At 43.6% G+C, this 24,305-nt stretch overlaps 1 protein-coding gene across 1 annotated transcript in view; it reads left to right on the top strand.

Moving 5' to 3' along the window:
• Nucleotides 1-291: 291 nt before the first annotated feature.
• The window catches only part of LOC138360835 (sodium-coupled monocarboxylate transporter 1-like), a 49,320-nt gene continuing 25,306 nt past the window's right edge, over nt 292-24,305 (top strand). Inside the window, exons 1-2 of the mRNA XM_069320351.1 lie at nt 292-297; nt 513-727. Coding sequence (XP_069176452.1) covers nt 292-297; nt 513-727 — 221 coding nt within the window. The remainder of the gene's footprint in view (nt 298-512; nt 728-24,305) is intronic.

Genomic DNA, 24,305 nt, shown 5'->3' with positions numbered 1-24,305 from the left:
CTGTCAAATAATCTATCTATCCATCCATCTGTCTATCCAACCATCTGCAAGTCCATCTATCCATCCATCCATCTGTCTGTGTCTCTGCCTCTCTGTAACTAACTATATTTATCTCTCTCTCTCTCTCTCCCTGTGTCATTCTCTTCATTTGTCCGTTTCTGTCTCGGTCTGTCTCTTTTGCAAAAAAGTATAAGTTCCTATTGTATTGGTGGGCGCCAGTGAGAGAAGCATGGTGTGAGAAATACTATAAAAAACATTGAAGTTCTGGAAGAATCATGTGTTTTATCCAAGATGCAGGTAAATTATTGACAACAAGAAATTTATGTTAATTTTTTCGACATTAATCTGCACCAATACTGGTGCATATTACTTTAAGACAAAACTGGTTTGAAAAGTTTGTTTTGAAAATGCTGTGAAGTGAGGCTATCTACAAGCATGTGGCCTCCAACTTCTTCGAACAAAAAAAAAAAGACACTCTCCTATAGATCCTATAGATCAACATTGTTTGACAGGGCGCCGTGGTGGGGTTTGTGACGGCCTTCGCCTACAACATGTGGCTGGTGGTCGGCAAGTTCATGCGTGGAGGAGGGTCTCCGCCCCGCCTGCCGCTCTCCACTAGCGGTTGCCTGGAGGACGTCGTCATGCATGCTAACACAACCATCCTCGCCTTTCTCACTAACACCACAGTGACGCATGATCTGACGCTCAACGCTTCTTCTACTGTCAAGTTAGTTCCACCACATGTATTACTTTATTCTGTATTAACACAGGTGGATATTTTCAAAGTGTTTGTTGAAAAGTGTTTGTTGATATCTCTGCATCACGTTTGTTGACATCTCTCCATCAAGTATATATTATATTGCATATATATTCTAAGTCTGCATAAACATTATGAGATGTCGTCAGTGGGCCCATGTCTAAATCCTTGTTGAGGAAAAGATGAGAACATAATTAACGATCCTGCAGAAGGCTTGTTCGCATTTGTGTTCCTCACGTGTGCCCCAAAGAATGAGGTGATTTGGTAAAATGCTATGCCCAAGATTACTATCCGAGTGCCGGCGGTGGGGTGGTTCAAATAGCCTCGGCTATCACCTCATTTTGTCCGGTCGTGATGGTCAAGTGGATTAAGGCGTATTGTACATACCAGTTGCGTTGCTCCTGGGAGTATGGGTTCGAGTCACTTCTGGGGTGTGAGTTTTCAGTTATATATATATATATATATATATATATATATATATATATATATATATATATATATATATATATATATATATATATATATATATTGTGACGATAATCTCCTTCAAGAGATTGAGCCTGCTCTTCCCTCCACAATTACGTCGTTGAAATTATATAAAACTACTATGGAAGAAATGTCCAACAACGACAACAACACCAGCAAGGTTTGCCAGAGCGCAAAACGTTGCAGCCAGAGACACCTGTTCAGACTCAAACCGCCAAACTACCTGTTGATCGCTACCGGCTCCGCTGATTGGTCGCCGGTCTGGCTGCAACTGCACTCGCCCCCCCATACTACTTGATGTCTGGGGTCGCCACGACCTCAGACCTCAGAATGTTCAGTGCTTTCGTGGTTACCACTCCTCCCGGCTAGACGTTAGCGTGTACTGAGAGAGGTGGTAGCTTAAAGCCAATATTCCAGCACCTTCCCTTTATTTTGTGTTGCACTTCTTGTTATTTTATCTTAACGTAACTTTTCATTGTGTCATTTAATTATTCTTATTATTTTGATTGATTGATTTTATTATACAAATTTGTTTGTCCATTTTTTCATGTTTTGATTTATTTAACGTAATTAAAATTTCATTGTTAAAATTTACTTGTGTTTTGTGTGTCTTCTCCTTACCTTACCACAGACGAAGTTCCAGTTTTTCTATTTTTTTTTATAACTATGTGACGAGGCCATACCCCTAGCCTTAAACAGCCGAACACCAACGCGTTACCGTCACAAGTTATATGGGGGCCTGTCCTAGGAGCTTCACTCAGGTACTGGTGCCAAGTGGTAATTTATGGTAAGCGTATTTAACTTTGTTAACGTAGCTTTACTATTTTTCATATTCAATTTCATTTTTTATAAGGTGCGGTGTATTGTGCATTACGAGAGTAACATATGGTGAAGGTGAGATAACTTTGGATTACGTGGTGACTGTAGGCCGCAGTCATACTCTTAATTGGTCATCTCTCCCTCCGTGTTATTACTCGTGTTTACCATCTTTGTCCCTTGAATATTTCTCATTTCTGACAGATCATCATATTGGTACCCTGGTACTGTGGTCTGCCCCGGGTCAAGAGAACCCAATCTTCTGCAATCTGACTGTAGGAGGACAAAGAGGGCCATAGTTCCTCTAGCTCGAACTTTAGTTGCTGAATTGGGACCTCAGCAGCAGTTCTCGTCACCAGTTGACACCTCGCACCCCTACACGTCAGTCAGAGATGATGATATATACAACGGTAGGGAATTAGCTTATTTTTTCAGAGCACAAAAGTTCGCTAATTCTGTAAGTATCATATTAAATTCAGTAGGAAAAACTTGCTTTATGTCCTATAGAGACTCGGCAAGGTATGCCTACATCCTTGGACTACCAATTTTACTTTTGAAGCATTTAACTGTTTCATTTGTTTTCGAAACTCTGTTTCATTTGTTAGTAGGATTTTCTTGCCCTTATCCTCTTACATGAGTACCGGGTACAAGATTTCCTGCGCCCTTGATTTAATTTAATCATTTAACATCTTTTACTTAACTTTAATTGTTAAAGATCTCACAGGATAGGTACCAGTTGCCACGTTGTCCTGTTTCTGACATTCACTATTGAATATTCGTGTACCTTTATTTGCTAATTTCACCATGTTTCGTCTCCAAGCTTTCCGTACAAATCCAGCAGATGAAATAGGGACTTTAAGTCGTGCCAAGAGGACTGAATTACAAACTCTTGCACATGAGTATCAACTAGAAGTTCCCTACCAAGCCAACAAAAATGACCTACACAACCTGTTGCTGGATTACTATTTAGAGCAAGGTAAGATAGACTCTGAAACTCATGAAACTTACTATATTGCAGAGAAAACTGACTTGGCAACGATGAAACTTAAACTAGAGCTGGCCAAGATTGAACGTGAGCAGCAAAGAGAAGCAGCTGCCATACGAAGGGAAGAACACGAACGCGAAGCCGCTTTGAGGAGAGACGAACAAGAACGCGAAGCTGCTTTGAGGAGAGAAGAACACGAACGTGAGGTCGCATTACTCCGTGAACGTGAACGAGTACAGCTTGAAACCAAACAACGCGAGTTGGAGATGCAACGCGAACATGACAAGCAACAAGCGACTCTGGCTCTAGAGTGTCGTCAACGCGAAATCGCCTTGGAAACTTCCCACTTCACTCAACGCCAGCAAGCTACTGCCAATCTTCCCGTCAGTTTTAATATATCACATGCAAGTAAGTTAATGCCATCCTTTGTAGAAGCAGAAGTTGATGTGTTCTTTACCACCTTTGAAACCCTTGCTAATCAACTCAGTTGGCCTGTCGACCAATGGGCCACACTTCTCAGAGTCCATCTTACAGGTAGAGCTGCAGTCACACTCAGTACTTTGGCGTCTGAGAATGACTACCACACTCTGAAACAAGCAGTGTTGGACGCCTACCTCCTCTCTACTGAAAGTTATAGAAGGAAATTCCGTGACCACCTGAAGGCAAGTACCACTACCTTCCTCGAGTTTGCTAACACGAAACGGAGGTATTTCATGAAATGGCTGGAGGCAGCACATGTCTCTACTTTTACAGAACTCGTCAACCTGATGCTTGTTGAAGAATTCTTGAGACGTGTGCCACCTCCTGTCCGCCTCTACTTAGCAGATAAAGAAGAAACCGACTACCTGAAGTGTGCTAAGTCGGCTGACACTTACAGCCTCATCCACCGGCTGACACCCGAACCATCCTCCAGTAAGAAGTCGTGGTACAGTTACGAGAAGGTGAGCCCCGATCAAGCTGGTTCACAACTGTACTGCAAGTATTGTAGACTCTATGGACATACCATAGACAAGTGTGGTAAGTCTCAATACAAGGGAACCACTGACCAACAAAGACCCAAACCAACTCCTCCTAAGTCCGGTAAGCCTGTGATGAATGTTGGTGTTGATGTTAATGATCTTTCTCTTTTCAGTAACCACCTGTATACTGGAACTGTCTCTGCCAACGGTTCAAATCCGGAGGGACGTTTCAAATTGAAGATCTTGAGGGACACAGCGGCTCTACAATCGATCATCTTGAAGTCGGCTGTGCCCAACATCGTCTACACCGGAGAAACTGTCTTCATCACTGACCTCACTGCTACCACTCCATACCCTCTCGCCAGAGTCCACCTGGATTGTCCCTACGTGAACGGGGAAGTCCAAGTCGCCGTCAGGGAAAAGCCTTTTCCCATGCCTGGAGTGCAACTTCTCCTAGGCAACGACTTGGCAGAAGACCTGCAACCGACCAACCTGATCGTCATGGACAAACCCCAGGTGTGTAACTCTGTGCCACTAAACCCTATTCTTGAGTATGTTCCAGCAGAGATTCAAGAGAGTGATGAAGTTTCTCCTCCGGTTCTCGTGACCACCCGTGCACAAGCCGCACGTCCACAGCCAGCTGACTCTACTGCTACCGCTGTCCCTCAAGACCCTCAGAAACTACCCCCGCATCTGACCAAGTTGGAGTTCCGTAAGTTGCAGAGGGAAGATCTTACTTTAACACCATTGTTTTTCCAGGCTGAGACTCAACCCGACAGTATTCCTGGGTTCTTCCTAGAGAACGACTTGCTCTACCGCAGATATAGACCCAGTAAACTGAAGGAGGAGGACGATTGGGCCAACATCGAACAACTTGTGATTCCCACCAGCCTGCGGCCCACTATTCTACACCTGGCCCACGGAGCATTCTCCCACTACGGCTTCAACAAGACTTACCATGGGATTCGTCAAGACTACTACTGGCCAGGTATGGTAAATAACGTCAAACAGTACGTAAAACAGTGTCATACATGTCAGATGGCAGGCAAACCGAACGTCTCCATTCCCAGAGCACCACTGATTCCCATACAGGTGCCTGCGGAACCTTTCCACAGACTCATAATAGACTGTGTTGGTCCTTTACCTCGGACCAGTTCAGGTAACGCCTACATCCTAACCATCCTGTGTCCTACCACCAGATTTCCCATAGCAGTTCCAGTGAAGAATATCACGGCTGCTACGGTTATAAAACATCTATTGAAGATCTTCACTCAATACGGATTTCCCAGGGAGATTCAAAGTGACTGTGGTACCAACTTCACCAGTGATCTCTTCAAAAGGACACTGGAGGAGTTCAACATCAAACAGGTATTGTCCAGCCCCTATCATCCTGCTTCACAGGGTTCTCTTGAACGTAGTCATCAGACCATCAAAGCACTCTTGAAAAAGTTTTGTAGTGAAACCTCAAAGGATTGGGATAAGCAGATTGACCTTATAATGTGTATTTTCAGAAGTCTCCCCAATGAGTCCCTAGGAGTATCTCCTTATGAGATGCTCTACGGCCGTAAGTGCCGTACTCCCCTTAAGGCTTTCAAAGACTCTCTCAGAGATGCCACCTTCAGTGAGCATCAGAATGTGCCCCAGTTTCTTCAAAACCTTCAACACATTCTAGAGAGAGTCCACCGCTTTGCCCATGATAATCTATTGAAAGCCCAGGTGAGAATGAAGACTCATTACGACCAGACCAGCAAAGTAAGAAAATTCAAGCCGGGAGACTTCATCCTTGCCTATTTCCCTATCCCAGGTTCACCATTACAAAACAGGTTTTCAGGACCCTACCGCGTCAAAGAGTGCAGGAATAATAACAACTACGTGATAGAGACTCCAGATAGGCGGCGGAAGACCCAGCTGTGCCACGTCAACCTCCTGAAGCAATATAATGGTACTCCTCCCACTGTCTTGACTAATTGTTCTACCTTCACAGAACCCTACATCCACAGTGAGACCATCCCAGCTTCTCCTCCCGAAAGCACTGACAAGGAGTCAGCACTTTCTAATTCCGAAATCCTTAATGATCTTCCCAAATGCTTTCAGGATAATAATCGTGCTCCTTTGCCCTCTTCTAATTCCACTCTCACCTCGTCAGATAAGCCCTTCATCCTCCATGTCGACGCCAATGGTACCGACGTTGGTGGTGTCGTGATGCAGCAACGAGGCGAGAAGAGTACACCTGTCAGCGACTACTGCTACAAAGAACTACGGAACAATTGGCAAGGAGCTACTCTTCCTCATCCTGAAGCTTCAGCACTTCACTCCACACCTGAAAAGTGCTCGGTCCACCATCAATACGGACCACACCACCCTACACCTCCTGCAGCACGCCCACTTCTCATCTCAACGTCTTCTACTATGGGCTTGCTAACTGCAGAAATTCAACCTGGAGACACGCTATACCAAGAGTCTGACAACATCTTAGCCCATGATCTCTCCAGAGTTTATGAAGTAGAAGCGACTTCATCTAATACTCCACCACATAACGACGTACTTCTTCCAGAACCGCAGGCTTCGGGGGAGAGTTGTGACGATAATCTCCTTCAAGAGATTGAGCCTGCTCTTCCCTCCACAATTACGTCGTTGAAATTATATAAAACTACTATGGAAGAAATGTCCAACAACGACAACAACACCAGCAAGGTTTGCCAGAGCGCAAAACGTTGCAGCCAGAGACACCTGTTCAGACTCAAACCGCCAAACTACCTGTTGATCGCTACCGGCTCCGCTGATTGGTCGCCGGTCTGGCTGCAACTGCACTCGCCCCCCCATACTACTTGATGTCTGGGGTCGCCACGACCTCAGACCTCAGAATGTTCAGTGCTTTCGTGGTTACCACTCCTCCCGGCTAGACGTTAGCGTGTACTGAGAGAGGTGGTAGCTTAAAGCCAATATTCCAGCACCTTCCCTTTATTTTGTGTTGCACTTCTTGTTATTTTATCTTAACGTAACTTTTCATTGTGTCATTTAATTATTCTTATTATTTTGATTGATTGATTTTATTATACAAATTTGTTTGTCCATTTTTTCATGTTTTGATTTATTTAACGTAATTAAAATTTCATTGTTAAAATTTACTTGTGTTTTGTGTGTCTTCTCCTTACCTTACCACAGACGAAGTTCCAGTTTTTCTATTTTTTTTTTATAACTATGTGACGAGGCCATACCCCTAGCCTTAAACAGCCGAACACCAACGCGTTACCATCACAATATATATATATATATATATATATATATATATATATATATATATATATATATATATATATATATATTTATATATATATATATATATATCTTTGAGCCCCGAGCTCAAAGCGGCAGCTAAGAGCCTTTGTGAGAACAAGGAGATAGTCGTCAGGAGAGGTGACAAGTCTCCAATATACGTCATTCTTAAAAAAAAAAAAAAAGACGAATATCGGGCGAAAATGAACCTCATACTCTCTGACCAAACTAAATTCCAAAGGTTAACGAAAGACACTACAGCCGAATTGAAAGCAACGGTCAACAAATTGATCGAAACTGTGAACGCCAAGAAATCCGGACTACACCTGCCAAAGATTATTGGGGAATACAAACCTGGATACGCGTATGGAAATGTCAAGACACACAAGCCTGGAAACCCACTTCGGCCAATCATCAGCCAGATACCCACACCCACGTACAGACTGGCGAAGCGACTCAATGGCTTGCTGACTCCTTATGTCCCTTGCGCCTTCAGCCTGGAATCTCCAAAGGAATTTGTTAACTTACTGCAAGGAACACGGGCCTCAGGGATAAGAGCCTCGTTGGACGTAGAATCACTGTTTACCAACGTACCTGTGGATGAAACAATCGGGATGATAGCGGACAGAGTGTATCATGATCCGGCCTGTACTCCTCTTGACATACCAGAAAACATTCTAAGGAAACTACTCCAAGCTTGTACTAAAGAGGCACCCTTCTTGAGCCCGGATGGGCACATGTATAAGCAAGTAAATGGGGTCGCCATGGGTTCTCCCCTAGGTGTCCTGTTTGCGAACATCTACATGGGTACCATCGAACAAAAGGTCTTAGTCGACATGAACTTGAAACCGGCCATATACTGCAGGTATGTTGACGACATTTTTACACAGGTACCTAATGTCAGACATCTGCAGGAGCTGAAGGAGGCATTTGAGCGGAATTCTGTGCTGCGTTTCACTTACGAGATGGAGAAGGATGGGAAGCTGCCCTTTCTAGATGTAACAGTCATGGAAAAGAGCAGAGGTTTCCACACTGCAGTCTACACTAAGGAAACGAACATAGGAATGTGCCTCAATGCCAACAGTGACTGCCCAGACAGGTACAAGAGGAGTGTTGTTAACGCTTATGTCGACCGTGCTCTCAGCCACAGCTCAGGATGGAAGAAAGTCGATGAAGAACTCTGTAGGGTAAGGCAGGTCCTAGTCAACAACGGCTTCTCCAATGGTTTCGTTGAAGACATCATAAGAACGACGTTGAAACGCCATGCAACCTCTGAAGAGACAACTAACACAACACCTGTGCCCCCTATTAGACTATTTTACAGGAACTTCTTTTCCACAGCTCATAAAACAGAGGAAAGGGTCCTGAAAAATATTGTTAATAGAAACGTTATCCCTACAGACAAAAATCAGAAGATACAACTGACGATTTACTATAAAACCAAGAAAACGGCCAACCTACTCATGAGAAACTCTCCAGACACAAAGCAGAACACTTTAAAAGAGACCAATGTCGTCTATGCCTTCAAATGCCCACTTGGGGACTGTAAGCCTCAAAGAACTCAGTATATAGGCAAGACTACAACATCTCTTTCCAGGCAATTAACGATGCATAAGCAACAGGGCTCCATTAAGGAACATATAATCTCTTCCCACAACCAGACCGTCACCAGAGAAGTCTTAACAAAAAACACGGAAATCATGGATAGATACAGCGATAGCAGGCGGCTTGATATCTGCGAGGCACTACACATTAAGAAGTCGACACCAGCAATCAACAGCCAATTAATGCACAACTATATTCTACCCACTTCAAGACTCCGCACCAATATAGAAGCATCAAGAAATATCGGCCAATAGGCCCTTTGCAGTTACTTCCATTCTTCCCTTTAAATTACCCAATATATATATATATATATATATATATATATATATATATATATATATATATATATATATATATATATATATATATATATATATATATATATATATACAGCGATATGATTTATATATATATATACAGCGATATGATTGATAGATACAGCGATAGCAGGCGGCTTGACGTTTGTGAGGCACTACACATCAAGAAGTCAACACCAGCAATCAACAGCCAATTAATGCACAACTATATTCTACCCACCTCAAGACTCCACTCCAATATAGAAGCATCAAGAAATATGGACCAATAGGCTTTCTACAAACACTTCTATTCAATACCCATTGTTTCGTGTTCTGTCTTGTGTTGATGAAATTAATACCCTATTAATACCACCTCTTGTTCTGTCTTGTGTTGATGAAATTAATACCCTATTAATGCCACCTCACCCCATCCACTTCACTCAAATGTATATATATATATATATATATATATATATATATATATATATATATATATATATATATATATATATATATATATATATATATACTAGAAAGACTGCTACCAATATATATATATATATATATATATATATATATATATATATTGGTAGCAGTCTTTCTAGTAAACATATGTTGTTGAATATGACCGAAAAGGTAAGATTAATAATTCTAACAAGAATTTCCTCAATATTTCTTATGTTTTTCTTCACTGTCGAAGGAAATTGAAATATCAGTTCCCCAAAATTCATTTTTATTCATGGTCTAATTCATGAATGCGTTTCATAATTCTTATTACATTTTCAAAGACTTAGTTTACACATCAAAATTCATTGTACTTCTACTCTTTTTGGGTGAGGTGATATGACACAAAAGTTTTGGGTGAGGTGACAAACACAAGACAGAACACAAAACATTGGATATTAATTGGGTATGAAAACATAAGAATGAAAGTAACTGCAGAAGGCCTATATTTGGGTCTTGTTTGCGATCCGAACCCAAATTCATGGCCATATGTGGGGTCGCCATGGGTTCTCCCCTAGGTGTCCTGTTTGCGAACTTCTACATGGGTACCATCGAGCAGAGGATCTTAGTTGACATGGACTTGAGACCCACCATATACTGCAGGTATGTTGACGACATTTTTACACAGGTACCAGATGCCAGATGTCTGCAGCAGCTGAAGGAGGCATTCGAGCGGAATTCTGTGTTGAGTTTCACTTACGAGATGGAGAAGGATGGGAAGCTGCCCTTTCTAGATGTAACAGTCACGGAAAGGAGCGGAGGCTTCTACACTGCAGTCTACACTAAGGAAATAAACATAGAAATGTGCCTCAATGCCAATAGTGACTGCCCAGACAGGTACAAGAGGAGTGTCGTCAACGCTTACGTCGACCAGGCTGTCAGCCACAGCTTAGGATGGAAGCAAGTCGATGAAGAACTCTCTAGGGTAAGGCAAGTCCTAGTCAACAACGGCTTCTCTAAAGGTTTTGTTAAAGACATCATAAGAAAGGTAAAATGCATAGCAACCTCTGAAGAGTCAACCAAAACAACACTTGTAACCCCTATTAGACTATTTTACAGGAACTTCTTCTCGACGGTTCATAAAACGGAGAAAAGGGTCCTAAAGATATTGTTGATAGAAACGTTATCCCTACAGACAAAAATCAGAAAATACAACTGACTAGATACTATAAAACCAAAAAAACGGCCAACCTACTCATGAAAAACTTCTCAGACACCAAACAGCACGCCGTGAAGTAAACCAACGTCATCTATGCCTTCAAATGCCCACTTGGGGACTGTAAGCCCCAAAGAACTTAGTATATAGGCAAGACAACAACGTCTCTTTCCAGGCGATTAACGATGCATAAGCAACAGGGCTCCATTAAGGAACATATAATCTCTTCCCACAACCAGACAATCACCAGAGAAATCTTAACAAACAACACAAAAATCATAGATAGATTCAGCGATAGCAGGAGGCTCGACATCAGCGAGGCAGTACACATCAAAAAGTCAACACCAGCAATGAACAGCCAGTTAATGCACAACTATATTCTACCCACTTCAAGACCCCAGCCCAACATAGAAGCAGCAAGAGGAGGTATGGGCTAAGAGGCCTTCTGCAGTTACTTCCAATCTTTTCTTTTCATACCCAATTTATACCTATTGTTTTTGGTTCTGTCTTGTGTTTGTCACCTCACCCAAAACTTTTTTGCCATATCACCTCACCCAAAACGAGTATAAGTACAATGAATTTTTATGTGTAATCTAAGTCTTTGAAAATGTAATAAGAATTACGAAACGCGTTCAGCGTCAGACCATAAATAAAAATGAATTATGGAGAATGGATATTTAAATTATCATCGACAGTGACGAAAAACATAAGAAATATTGAGAAAATTCCTGTTAGAATTATTATTCTTATCTTTCCGGTTCATGTAATATATATATGTATGTCGTACCTAGTAGCCAGAACGCACTTCTCAGCCTACTATGCCGGTCCCGATTTGCCTAATAAGCCAAGTTTTCCTGAATTAATATATTTTCTCTATTTTTTTCTTATGAAATGATAAAGCTACCCATTTCATTATGTATGAGGTCAATATTTTTTTATTGGAGTTAAAATTAACGTAGATATATGACCAAACCTAACCAACCCTACCTAACCTAACCTAACCTATCTTTTTAGGTTAGGTTAGGTTAGGTAGCCGAAAAAGTTAGATTAGGTTTGGTTAAGTAGGTTAGGTAGTCGAAAAACAATTAATTCATGAAAACTTGGTTTATTAGGCAAATCGGGCCTTGCATAGTAGGCAGAGAAGTGCGTTCTGGCTATTAGGTACGACATATATATATATATATATATATATATATATATATATATATATATATATATATATATATATATATATATATGTCGTACCTAGTAGCCAGAACACACTTTTTGGCCTACTATGCAAGGCCCGATTTGCCTAATAAGCAAAGTTTTCCTGAATTAATATATTTTCTCTAATTTTTTTCTTATGAAATGATAAAGCTACCCATTTCATTATGTATGAGGTCAATTTTTTTTTATTGGAGTTAAAATTAACGTAGATATATGTCCGAACCTAACCAACCCTACCTAACCTAACCTAACCTATCTTTATAGGTTAGGTTAGGTTAGGTAGCCGAGAAAGTTAGGTTAGGTTAGGTTAGGTAGGTTAGGTAGTCGAAAAACAATTAATTCATGAAAACTTGGCTTATTAGGCAAATCGGGCCTTGCATAGTAGGCTGAGAAGTGCGTTCTGGCTACTAGGTACGACATATATATATATATATATATATATATATATATATATATATATATGTCGTACCTAATAGCCAAAACACACTTCTCAGCCTACTATGCAAGGCCCGATTTGCCTAATAAGCCAAATTTTCATGAAATAATTGTTTTTCGACTACCTAACCTACCTAACCTAACCTAACTTTTTCGGCTACCTAACCGAACCTAACCTATAGAGATAGGTTAGGTTAGGTTAGGTAGGGTTGGTTAGGTTCGGTCATATATCTACGTTAATTTTAATTCCAATAACAAAAAATTGACCTCATACATAATGAAATGGGTAGCTTTATCATTTCATAAGAAAAAAATTAGAGAAAATATATTAATTCAGGAAAACTTGGCTTATTAGGCAAATCGGGCCTTGCATAGTAGGCTCAGAAGTGCATTCTGGCTACTAGATACGACATATATATATATATATATATATATATATATATATATATATATATATATATATATATATATATATATATATATATATATATATATATGTCGTACCTAGTAGCCAGAACGCACTTCTCAGCCTAATATGCAAGGCCCGATTTGCCTAATAAGCCAAGTTTTCATGAATTAATGTTTTTTCGAAAACCTAACCTACCTTACCTAACCTAACTTTTTCTGCTACCTATCCTAACCTAACTTATAAAGATAGGTTAGCTTAGGTTAGGTAGGGTTGGTTAGGTTCGGTCATATATCTACGTTAATTTTAACTCCAATAACAAAAATTGACCTTATACATAATGAAATGGGTAGCTTTATCATTTCATAAGAAAAAAATTAGAGAAAATATATTAATTCAGGAAAACTTGGCTTATTAGGTAAATCGGGCCTTGCATAGTAGGCTGAGAAGTGCGTTCAGGCTACTAGGTACGACATTTATATATATATATTGTGACGGTAAAGCGTTGGTGTTCGGCTGTTTCAAAAGCTAGGGGCAGGGCCTTGTCACATAAAGAAAAAAAAAAGAGAAAAGCTGGAACTTTCGTCTGTGGTAAGGTAATGGGAAGACACACAAAACACAAGTAAATTTAACAATGAGATTTTAATTACGTTAGAAAAACAAGACATGAATAAAATTGAGTATAAAATGTAACAGACAAGTCAACAAACAAAATAATAAGAATAATCACTGGCAAATGAAAAGTTACGTTAAGACAAGTGAGTAATAGCAAAGTAAATGATGATAGTGCCAGAATATTGGCTTCGAGCTGCCACCTCCCTTAGTACACGTAAGCCAAGGCTTAGTCTACCAATGAGACGTGTCAACTGCAAGGAGCACTAAGATATTCTGCCTTCTCTGGGTCGCTGCAGCCCAGACATCATCTCGTGGCGGATGGTGGTGGGGCAGGTGCGACTGGTCACCAGCCAATCAGCGACAGGCAGGCGATGGACAAGCAGTTTGCCGGTTAACGGTGGCGGAGGCGAGCAGGTGCGCCGGTGGGCTGGATACGTTTTGCTCTCTGGGCAAAACGTTTTGGAGATACTTGCTGGGTATATCTTCTATATTATCTTTTGATGTGACATGTGACGTACTTTGGAGGGAAGAGCAGGCTCAATCTCTCTTGAAAGAGATTATCGTCACAATATATATATATATATATATACATATATATATATATATATATATATATATATATATATATATATATATATATATAAATATATGTATGTGTGTGTGTGTGTGTGTGTGTGTGTGTGTGTGTGTGTGTGTAAATCACGAAAAATAAACACGTGATTAAAAATGTGACTGTCAGACTACAGAGGAACAGGAATTGAAGATATTTTCTTCTGAAGATGTATTAATATACGTAAGTACTTAAGGAAATTCCTGTTTCAATTTTCCTCCGTGGTCTGACACTGTCATTTATTATATATATATATATATATATATATATATATATATATATATATATATATATATATATATATTTACATATATATTATATATATATAAGATATATATATATATATATATATATATATATATATATATATATATATATATATATATATATATATATATATATATATATATATATTATATATATATAATATAATATATATTATATATATAATATATAGTAGTCATCAGATGCAGATTAGGTCTTTCTGTGCACTACAAAGAATAAATTTTTTCTGTGCACTACAAAATGGTGTTTAACGAAGATAAGTTCCAGCTCATGCACTACGGATAAAATGAAAATATATAAACGGAAACCACGTACAAAACTCAGGCAAATCATAACAAAATGAAAAGGCAATGTAAAGGATCTGGGTGTACGCATGTCGGAAGACCGTACCTGTAAAGAACACAATAAGGTAGCCGTCACAACTGCAAGAAAAATGACAGGTTGGATAACAAGAACTTTTCACACTAGAGATGCAATACCGATGATGATGCTCTTCAAAATGCTAGTGCTCTCTAGAGTGGAGTACTGCTGCACAATGACAGCCCCTTTCAAAGCTGGATAAATTACTGACCTGGAGAGCATGCAGAGATCCTTTACTGCTAGAATACACTCAGTAAAACATGTAAACTATTGGGACCGACTAAAGAGCCTAAATCTGTAGTCCCTTGAGCACAGGCGGGAGAGCTACATAATAATATGCACGTGGAAAATAGTAGAGGGGCTGGTCCCAAACCTGCACAAAGAAATAACATCACATAAGACCAGAAGGCATGGCAGGATGTGCAGAATACCCCCGTTGAAAAGCAGAGGTGCAACAGGTACTCTGAGAGAGAACTCTATCAACATCAGAGGCCCAGGACTGTTCAACACGCTTCCACTACACATAAGGGACACAACTGGCAATCCCCTCACAGTGTTCAAGAGAGAACTTGAAAAACACCTCCAAAGGATACTTGATCAGCCAGGCTGTGAATTATACGTCAGGCTGCGAGCAGCCGCGTCCAAAAGTCTTGTTGACCAGTTCAGCAACCAGGTGGCCTGGTCGACGACTGGGCCGCGGGGATGCTAAAACCCGGAAGCACCTCAAGGTAACCTCAAGTCATGGTAAGGTGGTGTATAGTGGCGTGGTGTATGGTGGCGTGGCGTATGGTGGCGTAGTGTATGGTGGCGTGGTGTATGGTGGCGTGGTGTATGGTGGCGTGATGTATGGTGGCGTGGTGTATGGTGGCGTGGTGTATATTGGCGTGGTGTATGGTGGCGTGGTGTATGGTGGCGTGGTGTATGGTGGCGTGGTGTATATTGGCGTGGTATATAGTGGCGTGTTGTATGGTGGCGTGGTGTATGGTGGCGTGGTGTATGGTGGCGTGGTGTATATTGGCGTGGTGTATGGTGGCGTGGTGTATGGTGGCGTGGTGTATGGTGGCGTGGTGTATGGTGGCGTGGTGTATATTGGCGTGGTGTATGGTGGCGTGGTGTATGGTGGCGTGGTGTATGGTAGCGTGGTGTATATTGGCGTGGTGTATGGTGGCGTGGTGTATGGTGGCGTGGTGTATGGTGGCGTGGTGTATATTGGCGTGGTATATAGTGGCGTGTTGTATGGTGGCGTGGTGTATGGTGGCGTGGTGTATATTGGCGTGGTGTATGGTGGCGTGGTGTATGGTGGCGTGGTATATAGTGGCGTGTTGTATGGTGGCGTGGTGTATATTGGCGTGGTGTATGGTGGCGTGGTGTATGGTGGCGTGGTGTATGGTAGCGTGGTATATAGTGGCGTGTTGTATGGTGGCGTGGTGTATGGTGGCGTGGTGTATGGTGGCGTGGTGTATATTGGTGTGGTATATAGTGGCGTATTGTATAGTGGCGTGGCGTATATTGGCGTGGTGTATGGTGGCGTGGTGTATGGTGGCGTGGTGTATGGTGGCGTGGTGTATATTGGTGTGGTATATAGTGGCGTGGTGTATAGTGGCGTGGCGTATATTGGCGTGGTGTATGGTGGCGTGGTGTATGGTGGCGTGGTGTATATTGGTGTGGTATATAGTGGCGTGGTATATGGTGGCGTGGTGTATATTGGTGTGGTATATAGTGGCGTGGTGTATGGTGGCGTGGTGTATGGTGGCGTGGTGTATATTGGTGTGGTATATAGTGGCGTGGTGTATGGTGGCGTGGTGTATATTGGTGTGGTATATAGTGGCGTGGTGTATGGTGGCGTGGTGTATGGTGGCGTGTTGTATGGTGGCGTGGTGTATATTGGTGTGGTATATAGTGGCGTGGTGTATGGTGGCGTGGTGTATGGTGGCGTGGTGTATGGTGGCGTGGTGTATGGTGGCGTGGTGTATGGTGGCGTGGTGTATGGTGGCGTGGTGTATGGTGGCGTGGTGTATGGTGGCGTGGTGTATGGTGGCGTGGTGTATGGTGGCGTGGTGTATGGTGGCGTGGTGTATGGTGGCGTGGTCTATGGTGGCGTGGTCTATGGTGGCGTGGTGTATGGTTACGTGGTGTATGGTTGCGTGGTGTATGGTGGCGTGGTGTATAGTGGCGTGGTGTATGGTGGCGTGGTGTATGGTGGCGTGGTGTATAGTGGCGTGGTGTATGGTGGCGTGGTATATAGTGGCGTGGTGTATGGTGGCGTGGTGTATGGTGACGTGGTGCATGGTGGCGTGGTGTATGGTGGCGTGGTGTATGGTTACGTGGTGTATGGTGGCGTGGTGTATGGTGGCGTGGTGTATGGTTACTTGGTGTATGGTGGCGTGGTGTATGGTGGCGTGGTGTATGGTGGCGTGGTGTATGGTGGCGTGGTGTATGGTGGCGTGGTGTATGGTGGCGTGGTGTATGGTGGCGTGGTGTATGGTGGCGTGGTGTATGGTGGCGTGGTATATAGTGGCGTGGTGTATGGTGGCGTGGTGTATAGTGGCGTAATGTATAGTGGCGTGGTATATGGTTACGTGGTGTATGGTTACGTGGTGTATGGTGGCGTGGTGTATGGTGGCGTGGTGTATGGTGGCGTGGTGTATATTGGCGTGGTGGCATGGTGTATGGTGGTGTGGTATATAGTGGCATGGTGTAATTACGTGGTGTATAGTGGGTTGTATATAATGGTGTGGTGTATGGTGGAGTAGTGTATAGTGGCATGGTGTATAGTGGCGTGGTGTATAGTGGCGTGGTGTATAGTGGCATGGTGTATGGTGGCGTGGTATATAGTGGCATGGTATATGGTGCGTGGTGTATAGTTGTGTGGTATATAATGGCGTGGTGTATAGTGTCGTGGTGTATTGTGGCGTGTTATATAGTGGCATGGTGTATGGTGGTGTGGAATATAGTGGCGTGGTGTATAGTGGCGTTGTGTTATTACGGGGTGTATAGTGGCGTGGTGTATAGTGCATGGTATATAGTGATGTGGTGTATAGTGGTGTTGTGCATAGTGTCGTGGTATATAGTGGTGTGGTGTATAGTGGCGTGGTGTATAGTGGCGTAGTATATAGTTGTGTGTTGTATAGTGGCAAGGTGTATGGTGGTGTGGTGAAAGGCATAGTTTTAAGGTGGTGTGGTGAAAGGCATAGTTTTAAGGTGTTATGTATAGTGGCATGATGTAGAGTGATGTTGTGTATAGGGGCGTGGTGTATAGTGGAGTGGTGTGTAGTAGCGTGGTGTAAGGCATAGCGTAATAAAATGGTGTATATTAGCATGGTGTATAGTGGCGTGGTATTATTACGGGGTGTATAGTGGCGTGCTGTAAGGCATGGTCTAATTGCGGGTAAGTAGTGGGGTGGTGTATAGTGGCCTACACCACGCTAGAACACCATGCAACTACACAACGCATCTACACCACGCTACTACACCACACCACTACACCATGCTACTACACCAGGCTACTACACCAGGCTACTACACCAGGCTACTACACCACACCACTACACCACGCTACTACACCACGCTACTACACCAGGCTACTACACCATGCTACTACACCATGCTACTACACCAGGCTACTACACCAGGCTACTACACCACACCACTACACCACGCTACTACACCACGCTACTACACCAGGCTACTACACCATGCTACTACACCACGCTACTACGCCACGCTACTACACCATGCTACTACACCAGGCTACTACACCATGCTACTACACCACGCTACTACACCACACCACTACACCATGCTACTACACCAGGCTACTACACCATGCTACTACACCACGCTACTACACCACACCACTACACCATGCTACTACACCAGGCTACTACACCAGGCTACTATACCACACCACTACACCATGCTACTACACCAGGCTACTACACCAGGCTACTACACCAGGCTACTACACCACACCACTACACCATGCTACTACACCAGGCTGCTACACCACGCTACTACACCAGGCTACTACACCACACCACTACACCACGCTACTACACCAGGCTACTACACCACGCTACTACACCAGGCTACTACACCAGGCTACTACACCATGCTACTACACCACACCACTACACCACACCACTACACCATGCTACTACACCACACCACTACACCACGCTACTACACCAGGCTACTACACCACGCTACTACACCAGGCTACTACACCACACCACTACACCAGGCTACTACACCAGGCTACTACACCATGCTACTACACCAGGCTACTACACCACACCACTACACCATGCTACTACACCAGGCTACTACACCATGCTACTACACCACACCACTACACCATGCTACTACACCAGGCTACTACACCACACCACTACACCATGCTACTACACCACGCTACTACACCACGCTACTACACCATGCTACTACACCAGGCTACTACACCATGCTACTACACCAGGCTACTACACCAGGCTACTACACCACGCTACTACACCAGGCTACTACACCACGCTACTACCCCATGCTGCTACACCAGGCTACTACACCAGGCTACTACACCATGCTACTACACCACGCTACTACACCAGGCTACTACACCACGCTACTACACCACGCTACTACACCACGCTACTACACCAGGCTACTACACCAGGCTACTGCACCAGGCTACTACACCAGGCTACTACACCACGCTACTACACCAGGCTACTACACCTGTTGTGACGCTGAACCCCGGTTCATTCCGAACACAGCAATTACACAACACATAACACCTTGCCTCAGCAACCGTTACTACCACCGTGTACTCCTACACACACCAGACCCTTGAGGCGTACCACTAGGTTTGTACTGGAACACAATGAGTGGACATATGGAAGGTATTTAAAGGCTGTCGGGTTTTGTCATTTAATTACAAAGAATAGACTCTGACAAATAATACTATATTAATTAACATACTCTATTAGGTCAATACACTTCCAATACCCATAGACCACTTGACCTCCGCGATCACCACCCACACTCGTAACTTCCGCCTAAGTCCCTAATACGGAATGATTACTACAACGCTCCACACCCGGTTAGTCTTACATTCAATACTCACATACTGCAGACTTAACTTGGTCACTAAGATCACAACAGGCTCTCGCATAGCTGTCTGCTACACTTCGCTGCTGCCACAAACGGAGATCCACAGGACTTGCTAGTTCCACTTCCACAACCAGACTGACTCCAGTCAGCCATCTCCCTCAACCATTTCACCCCACCTCTCAAGGAAGGTATAATCCGATTAACCTTATCCCTAGAGAGGTAATCTTGTTCCTAGAAGCCTGACGAAGAATAATTCCTCTTTCCAGGAATTAATCATTTGGCTAAACAGCTTCGGTCTTAATCCATTGACCTTTCTTAGATATGTGATCCATAGTCTGTCTACTTACATGTACTTCCAATCATCATTCGTTAAGTGTTGTAGTAATGATCCTCTAGCTAATAATTCCTACTAACTTGTGGATTACAACACCACTCCCCTCCTTAAACACGCATATGTCCCCATATGCATCATTGCAATGGTTCCATTAGTGTAAGGACCTGGAGGATGCACCCACCATATGTGTACAACTAAAAAATCATCCAATAAGTTCATCATACACACGATGAAATAAATTAAAATTTTCCCCGACATGACTCACAACACTTCTCCAACATATACATTATATTCACATCATAGCACAGGTAAAATAGTCTGTAATAATTTTTCCCATCTCCAACAATGCACATATACCTAAACTGCTGACATATAATTACATACAAACATAGCCATAAAATTACATTGACCAGAATGCTGGCACTTAAACAGAAATGACACTAGTCATTAATATATACACAACACATATATATCTAAGGTTCTTCATCCTTAGTAATAAGTTAATTACAATTTAACATCTTGCCCTGTACTGTTGACATAAGGGCTTACAATGATTACACAATGTTTCACTGGCCTCCTCCACAATTGGCAGCATCACCTCTCTTGTCTTCGTGTCCCATGGTTGCTAGGTCATAGATCCTCCATGACCCAGACAAAACCCAGGCTGTCCAGCCTGGTGAATGTTGTCAATGTCCCATCGTTGCTCTGAGCTAACGTGATCCTGGCCTCCAGAGCAACGGAGATTCCTACCCCAGGGTCATGTTCCCTCGGGTCTGTGCTGACGTCTCGTTCCAGGGCACCAATCCCAGAACGCTGTAGATACCTCACAGCTCTCTGGTCTAGGCCCATCCGCCCAGAGTGTGTCCACCTGTATTCACACCTTCCCGACCGCTGTACCTGCAAAATATTCCCTCGGAGCCCCCTGGCTCGATCCCATTATTACATAACCCCCTCGGCTCCTTACTCTCTCCCCGTATATAGCCTGAGCGCAGCTGCAAAACCATTGCAGCTGGCCCTTATCCCTGCTTTGATGTCAGGGGGCGAATTTCGCCTATAACGTCACGTTGGCTTCACTTCCACCCCCCTTTTTTTTCTAGAATAACTGAGTGTAGCCTCATAGCTTCCCTTCTACTCTACCTGAAGCTCTGTGACATGATCCCGGGGGACCTTCTCATGCCTAACACTCAGTAATGGTGCCGATGAGGTAATATACAGTATATACATACACATACATTATCACAATAAATACCTCATTAAAATAATTTCACAACTAATGTCACTAAAGCATCATACTGCCACTGGCTCGCTTCTAGCGAGATTCCTGTAACAACTTAATTAATAAGAGATTAGTATATCTACTTGGCTGAAATTTGAAATTCTACCTTATAATCTTATCCATAAGACTTACCCACTCCGACTTAATTAATGAAAATTTTAATGAAAATAATGAATTTTTATTAGTCTTTTATGAGTCTTGCTAGAGATATCGACTTGATTCGCCTACTGCAGCCACCAACTCCTGCAATTATCCACATTTCATCTTATCCATAAGACTTACTTACTCCGACACACCATTACCACTGGTCATCCCAACCACTGATGACCTCAATATAACGCCACACATCCCTACAACCACTTCCTGCGTCCTAACGCACCGACCTTGCTACGCCAATACTCACCTTACCGACCACTACCTGGCGCCCCTGCGCCACCATATACTCCACAACACCACACTCCATACCAGGCGTCCAAACGCCACTACACTACACCACCCAATGGCGTCCCCAACGCCCTCAACACAACACCCGGCGTCCCCAACGCCCTCAACACAACACCCGGCGTCCCCAACGCCCTCAACACAACACCCGGCGTCCCCAACGCCCTCAACACAACACACGGCGTCCCCAACGCCCTCAACACAACACCCGGCGTCCCCAACGCCCTCAACACAACACCCGGCGTCCCCAACGCCCTCAACACAACACCCGGCGTCCCCAACACCCTCAACACAACACACACGGCGTCCCCAACGCCCTCAACACAACACACGGCGTCCCCAACGCCCTCAACACAACACACGGCGTCCCCAACGCCCTCAACACAACACACGGCGTCCCCAACGCCCTCAACACAACACCCGGCGTCCCCAACGCCCTCAATACAACACACGGCGTCCCTAACGCCCTCAACACAACACACGGCGTCCCCAACGCCCTCAACACAACACCCGGCGTCCCCAACGCCCTCAACACCACACACGGCGTCTCTAACGCCCTCAACACCATCACCACCACAGGCATATGCCTTGCGCCAGAGCGCATCAAAACACCACGAGACATCACCAAACGCAACACACACTGTCCCTTTTCTCTGGTAATCCGTTAATTACCTGACCCACAGTCGTCAGGTATAATATCTTGTGTAGTGGCCACCCGTCACACTCTACCACCTGCGTTAACATACTACAACGCTAATGTCTACAATACACCCGGTGTTACAACAACCAGTTATGCTACACATGCTACACCATGGCGCTACAATGCCAACAATGTCATGCACTATACTACATCCATAATATCAACAGTCAAAAGATGCACATTACACTACAGTAAACTAGTCATTACGCTGGCGTCTAATACAAACGCCAATATACAACCATGCACTACACTTGGCGTCCAAACACCAATACACAACCATGCACTACTCCCGGCGCCACACACCCCCACCAACGGGACACGCTCCCCGTGTCCCAAGGTAACACTCTCCATAATGCTACCTGCACCCACTAAAAATCTCCATGGCCCTCTCCAGGGTACACTAGACGGCGAACCCCAGACGTCAAATTATGCGTCGCTCGCTATGCCAAGGCGTCAATAATTCACTGCGCCTATTTTTTTGTATCTTCGTCTGACAACACCAAAAATCGCTCAATATTTTATTATCTTTAAAATATTCGATTTACACTTTACATGAAATATAATTAACTTTAAATTACGTAGTTTACACGATTAATTTCACCTTAGCAACGGTTTCTCACTATTTCCGCCTTACCAACGATATAAAACAAGCTCCAAGGTGAGGCTTGCTTGGCCCACCCATCGCTTGGCCCGCACATGGCCGCACATGGCCAACGCTGGCCCACATTCACCCGCGCTAGTTTACCTCGCCACGCAGTATAATCCGCACTACGAACACTGTATAATCCGCACTACGAACACTGTATAATCCGCACTACGAACACTGCACTTGTTTTGGATCCCGATGCTTCAGTGGTCCAGACTTGCCTCTTAGCCGTCTCTCGTTGCGGGAATCTGGAAAGAAAGAAATAAACCCCACATGTGCCCCACAATGGCCTAGTCCCTTTAATTAACTAACTCCTCTGACCTGGTCTCACCTGACCCTTCTTTCCTCCGTCTAGTAACCCCCATTCTCACCACAACCCGACGTCTACCATTTCCCGAACATTCCCTCACCAACTAAACCGGTAACACACTTCCTTCATCTCTCAAAGTGTTCCAAACCTGTTTGCGCTGCCACCAAATATGTTGTGACGCTGAACCCCGGTTCATTCCGAACACAGCAATTACACAACACATAACACCTTGCCTCAGCAACCGTTACTACCACCGTGTACTCCTACACACACCAGACCCTTGAGGCGTACCACTAGGTTTGTACTGGAACACAATGAGTGGACATATGGAAGGTATTTAAAGGCCGTCGGGTTTTGTCATTTAATTACAAAGAATAGACTCTGACAAATAATACTATATTAATTAACATACTCTATTAGGTCAATACACTTCCAATACCCATAGACCACTTGACCTCCGCGATCACCACCCACACTCGTAACTTCCGCCTAAGTCCCTAATACGGAATGATTACTACAACGCTCCACACCCGGTTAGTCTTACATTCAATACTCACATACTGCAGACTTAACTTGGTCACTAAGATCACAACAGGCTCTCGCATAGCTGTCTGCTACACTTCGCTGCTGCCACAAACGGAGATCCACAGGACTTGCTAGTTCCACTTCCACAACCAGACTGACTCCAGTCAGCCATCTCCCTCAACCATTTCACCCCACCTCTCAAGG

The sequence above is a fragment of the Procambarus clarkii genome, unplaced genomic scaffold (genome assembly GCF_040958095.1).
Source record: "Procambarus clarkii isolate CNS0578487 unplaced genomic scaffold, FALCON_Pclarkii_2.0 HiC_scaffold_123, whole genome shotgun sequence".
Taxonomy (NCBI): Eukaryota; Metazoa; Arthropoda; class Malacostraca; order Decapoda; family Cambaridae; genus Procambarus; species Procambarus clarkii.
This window is presented reverse-complemented; position numbering and strand designations above follow the sequence as displayed.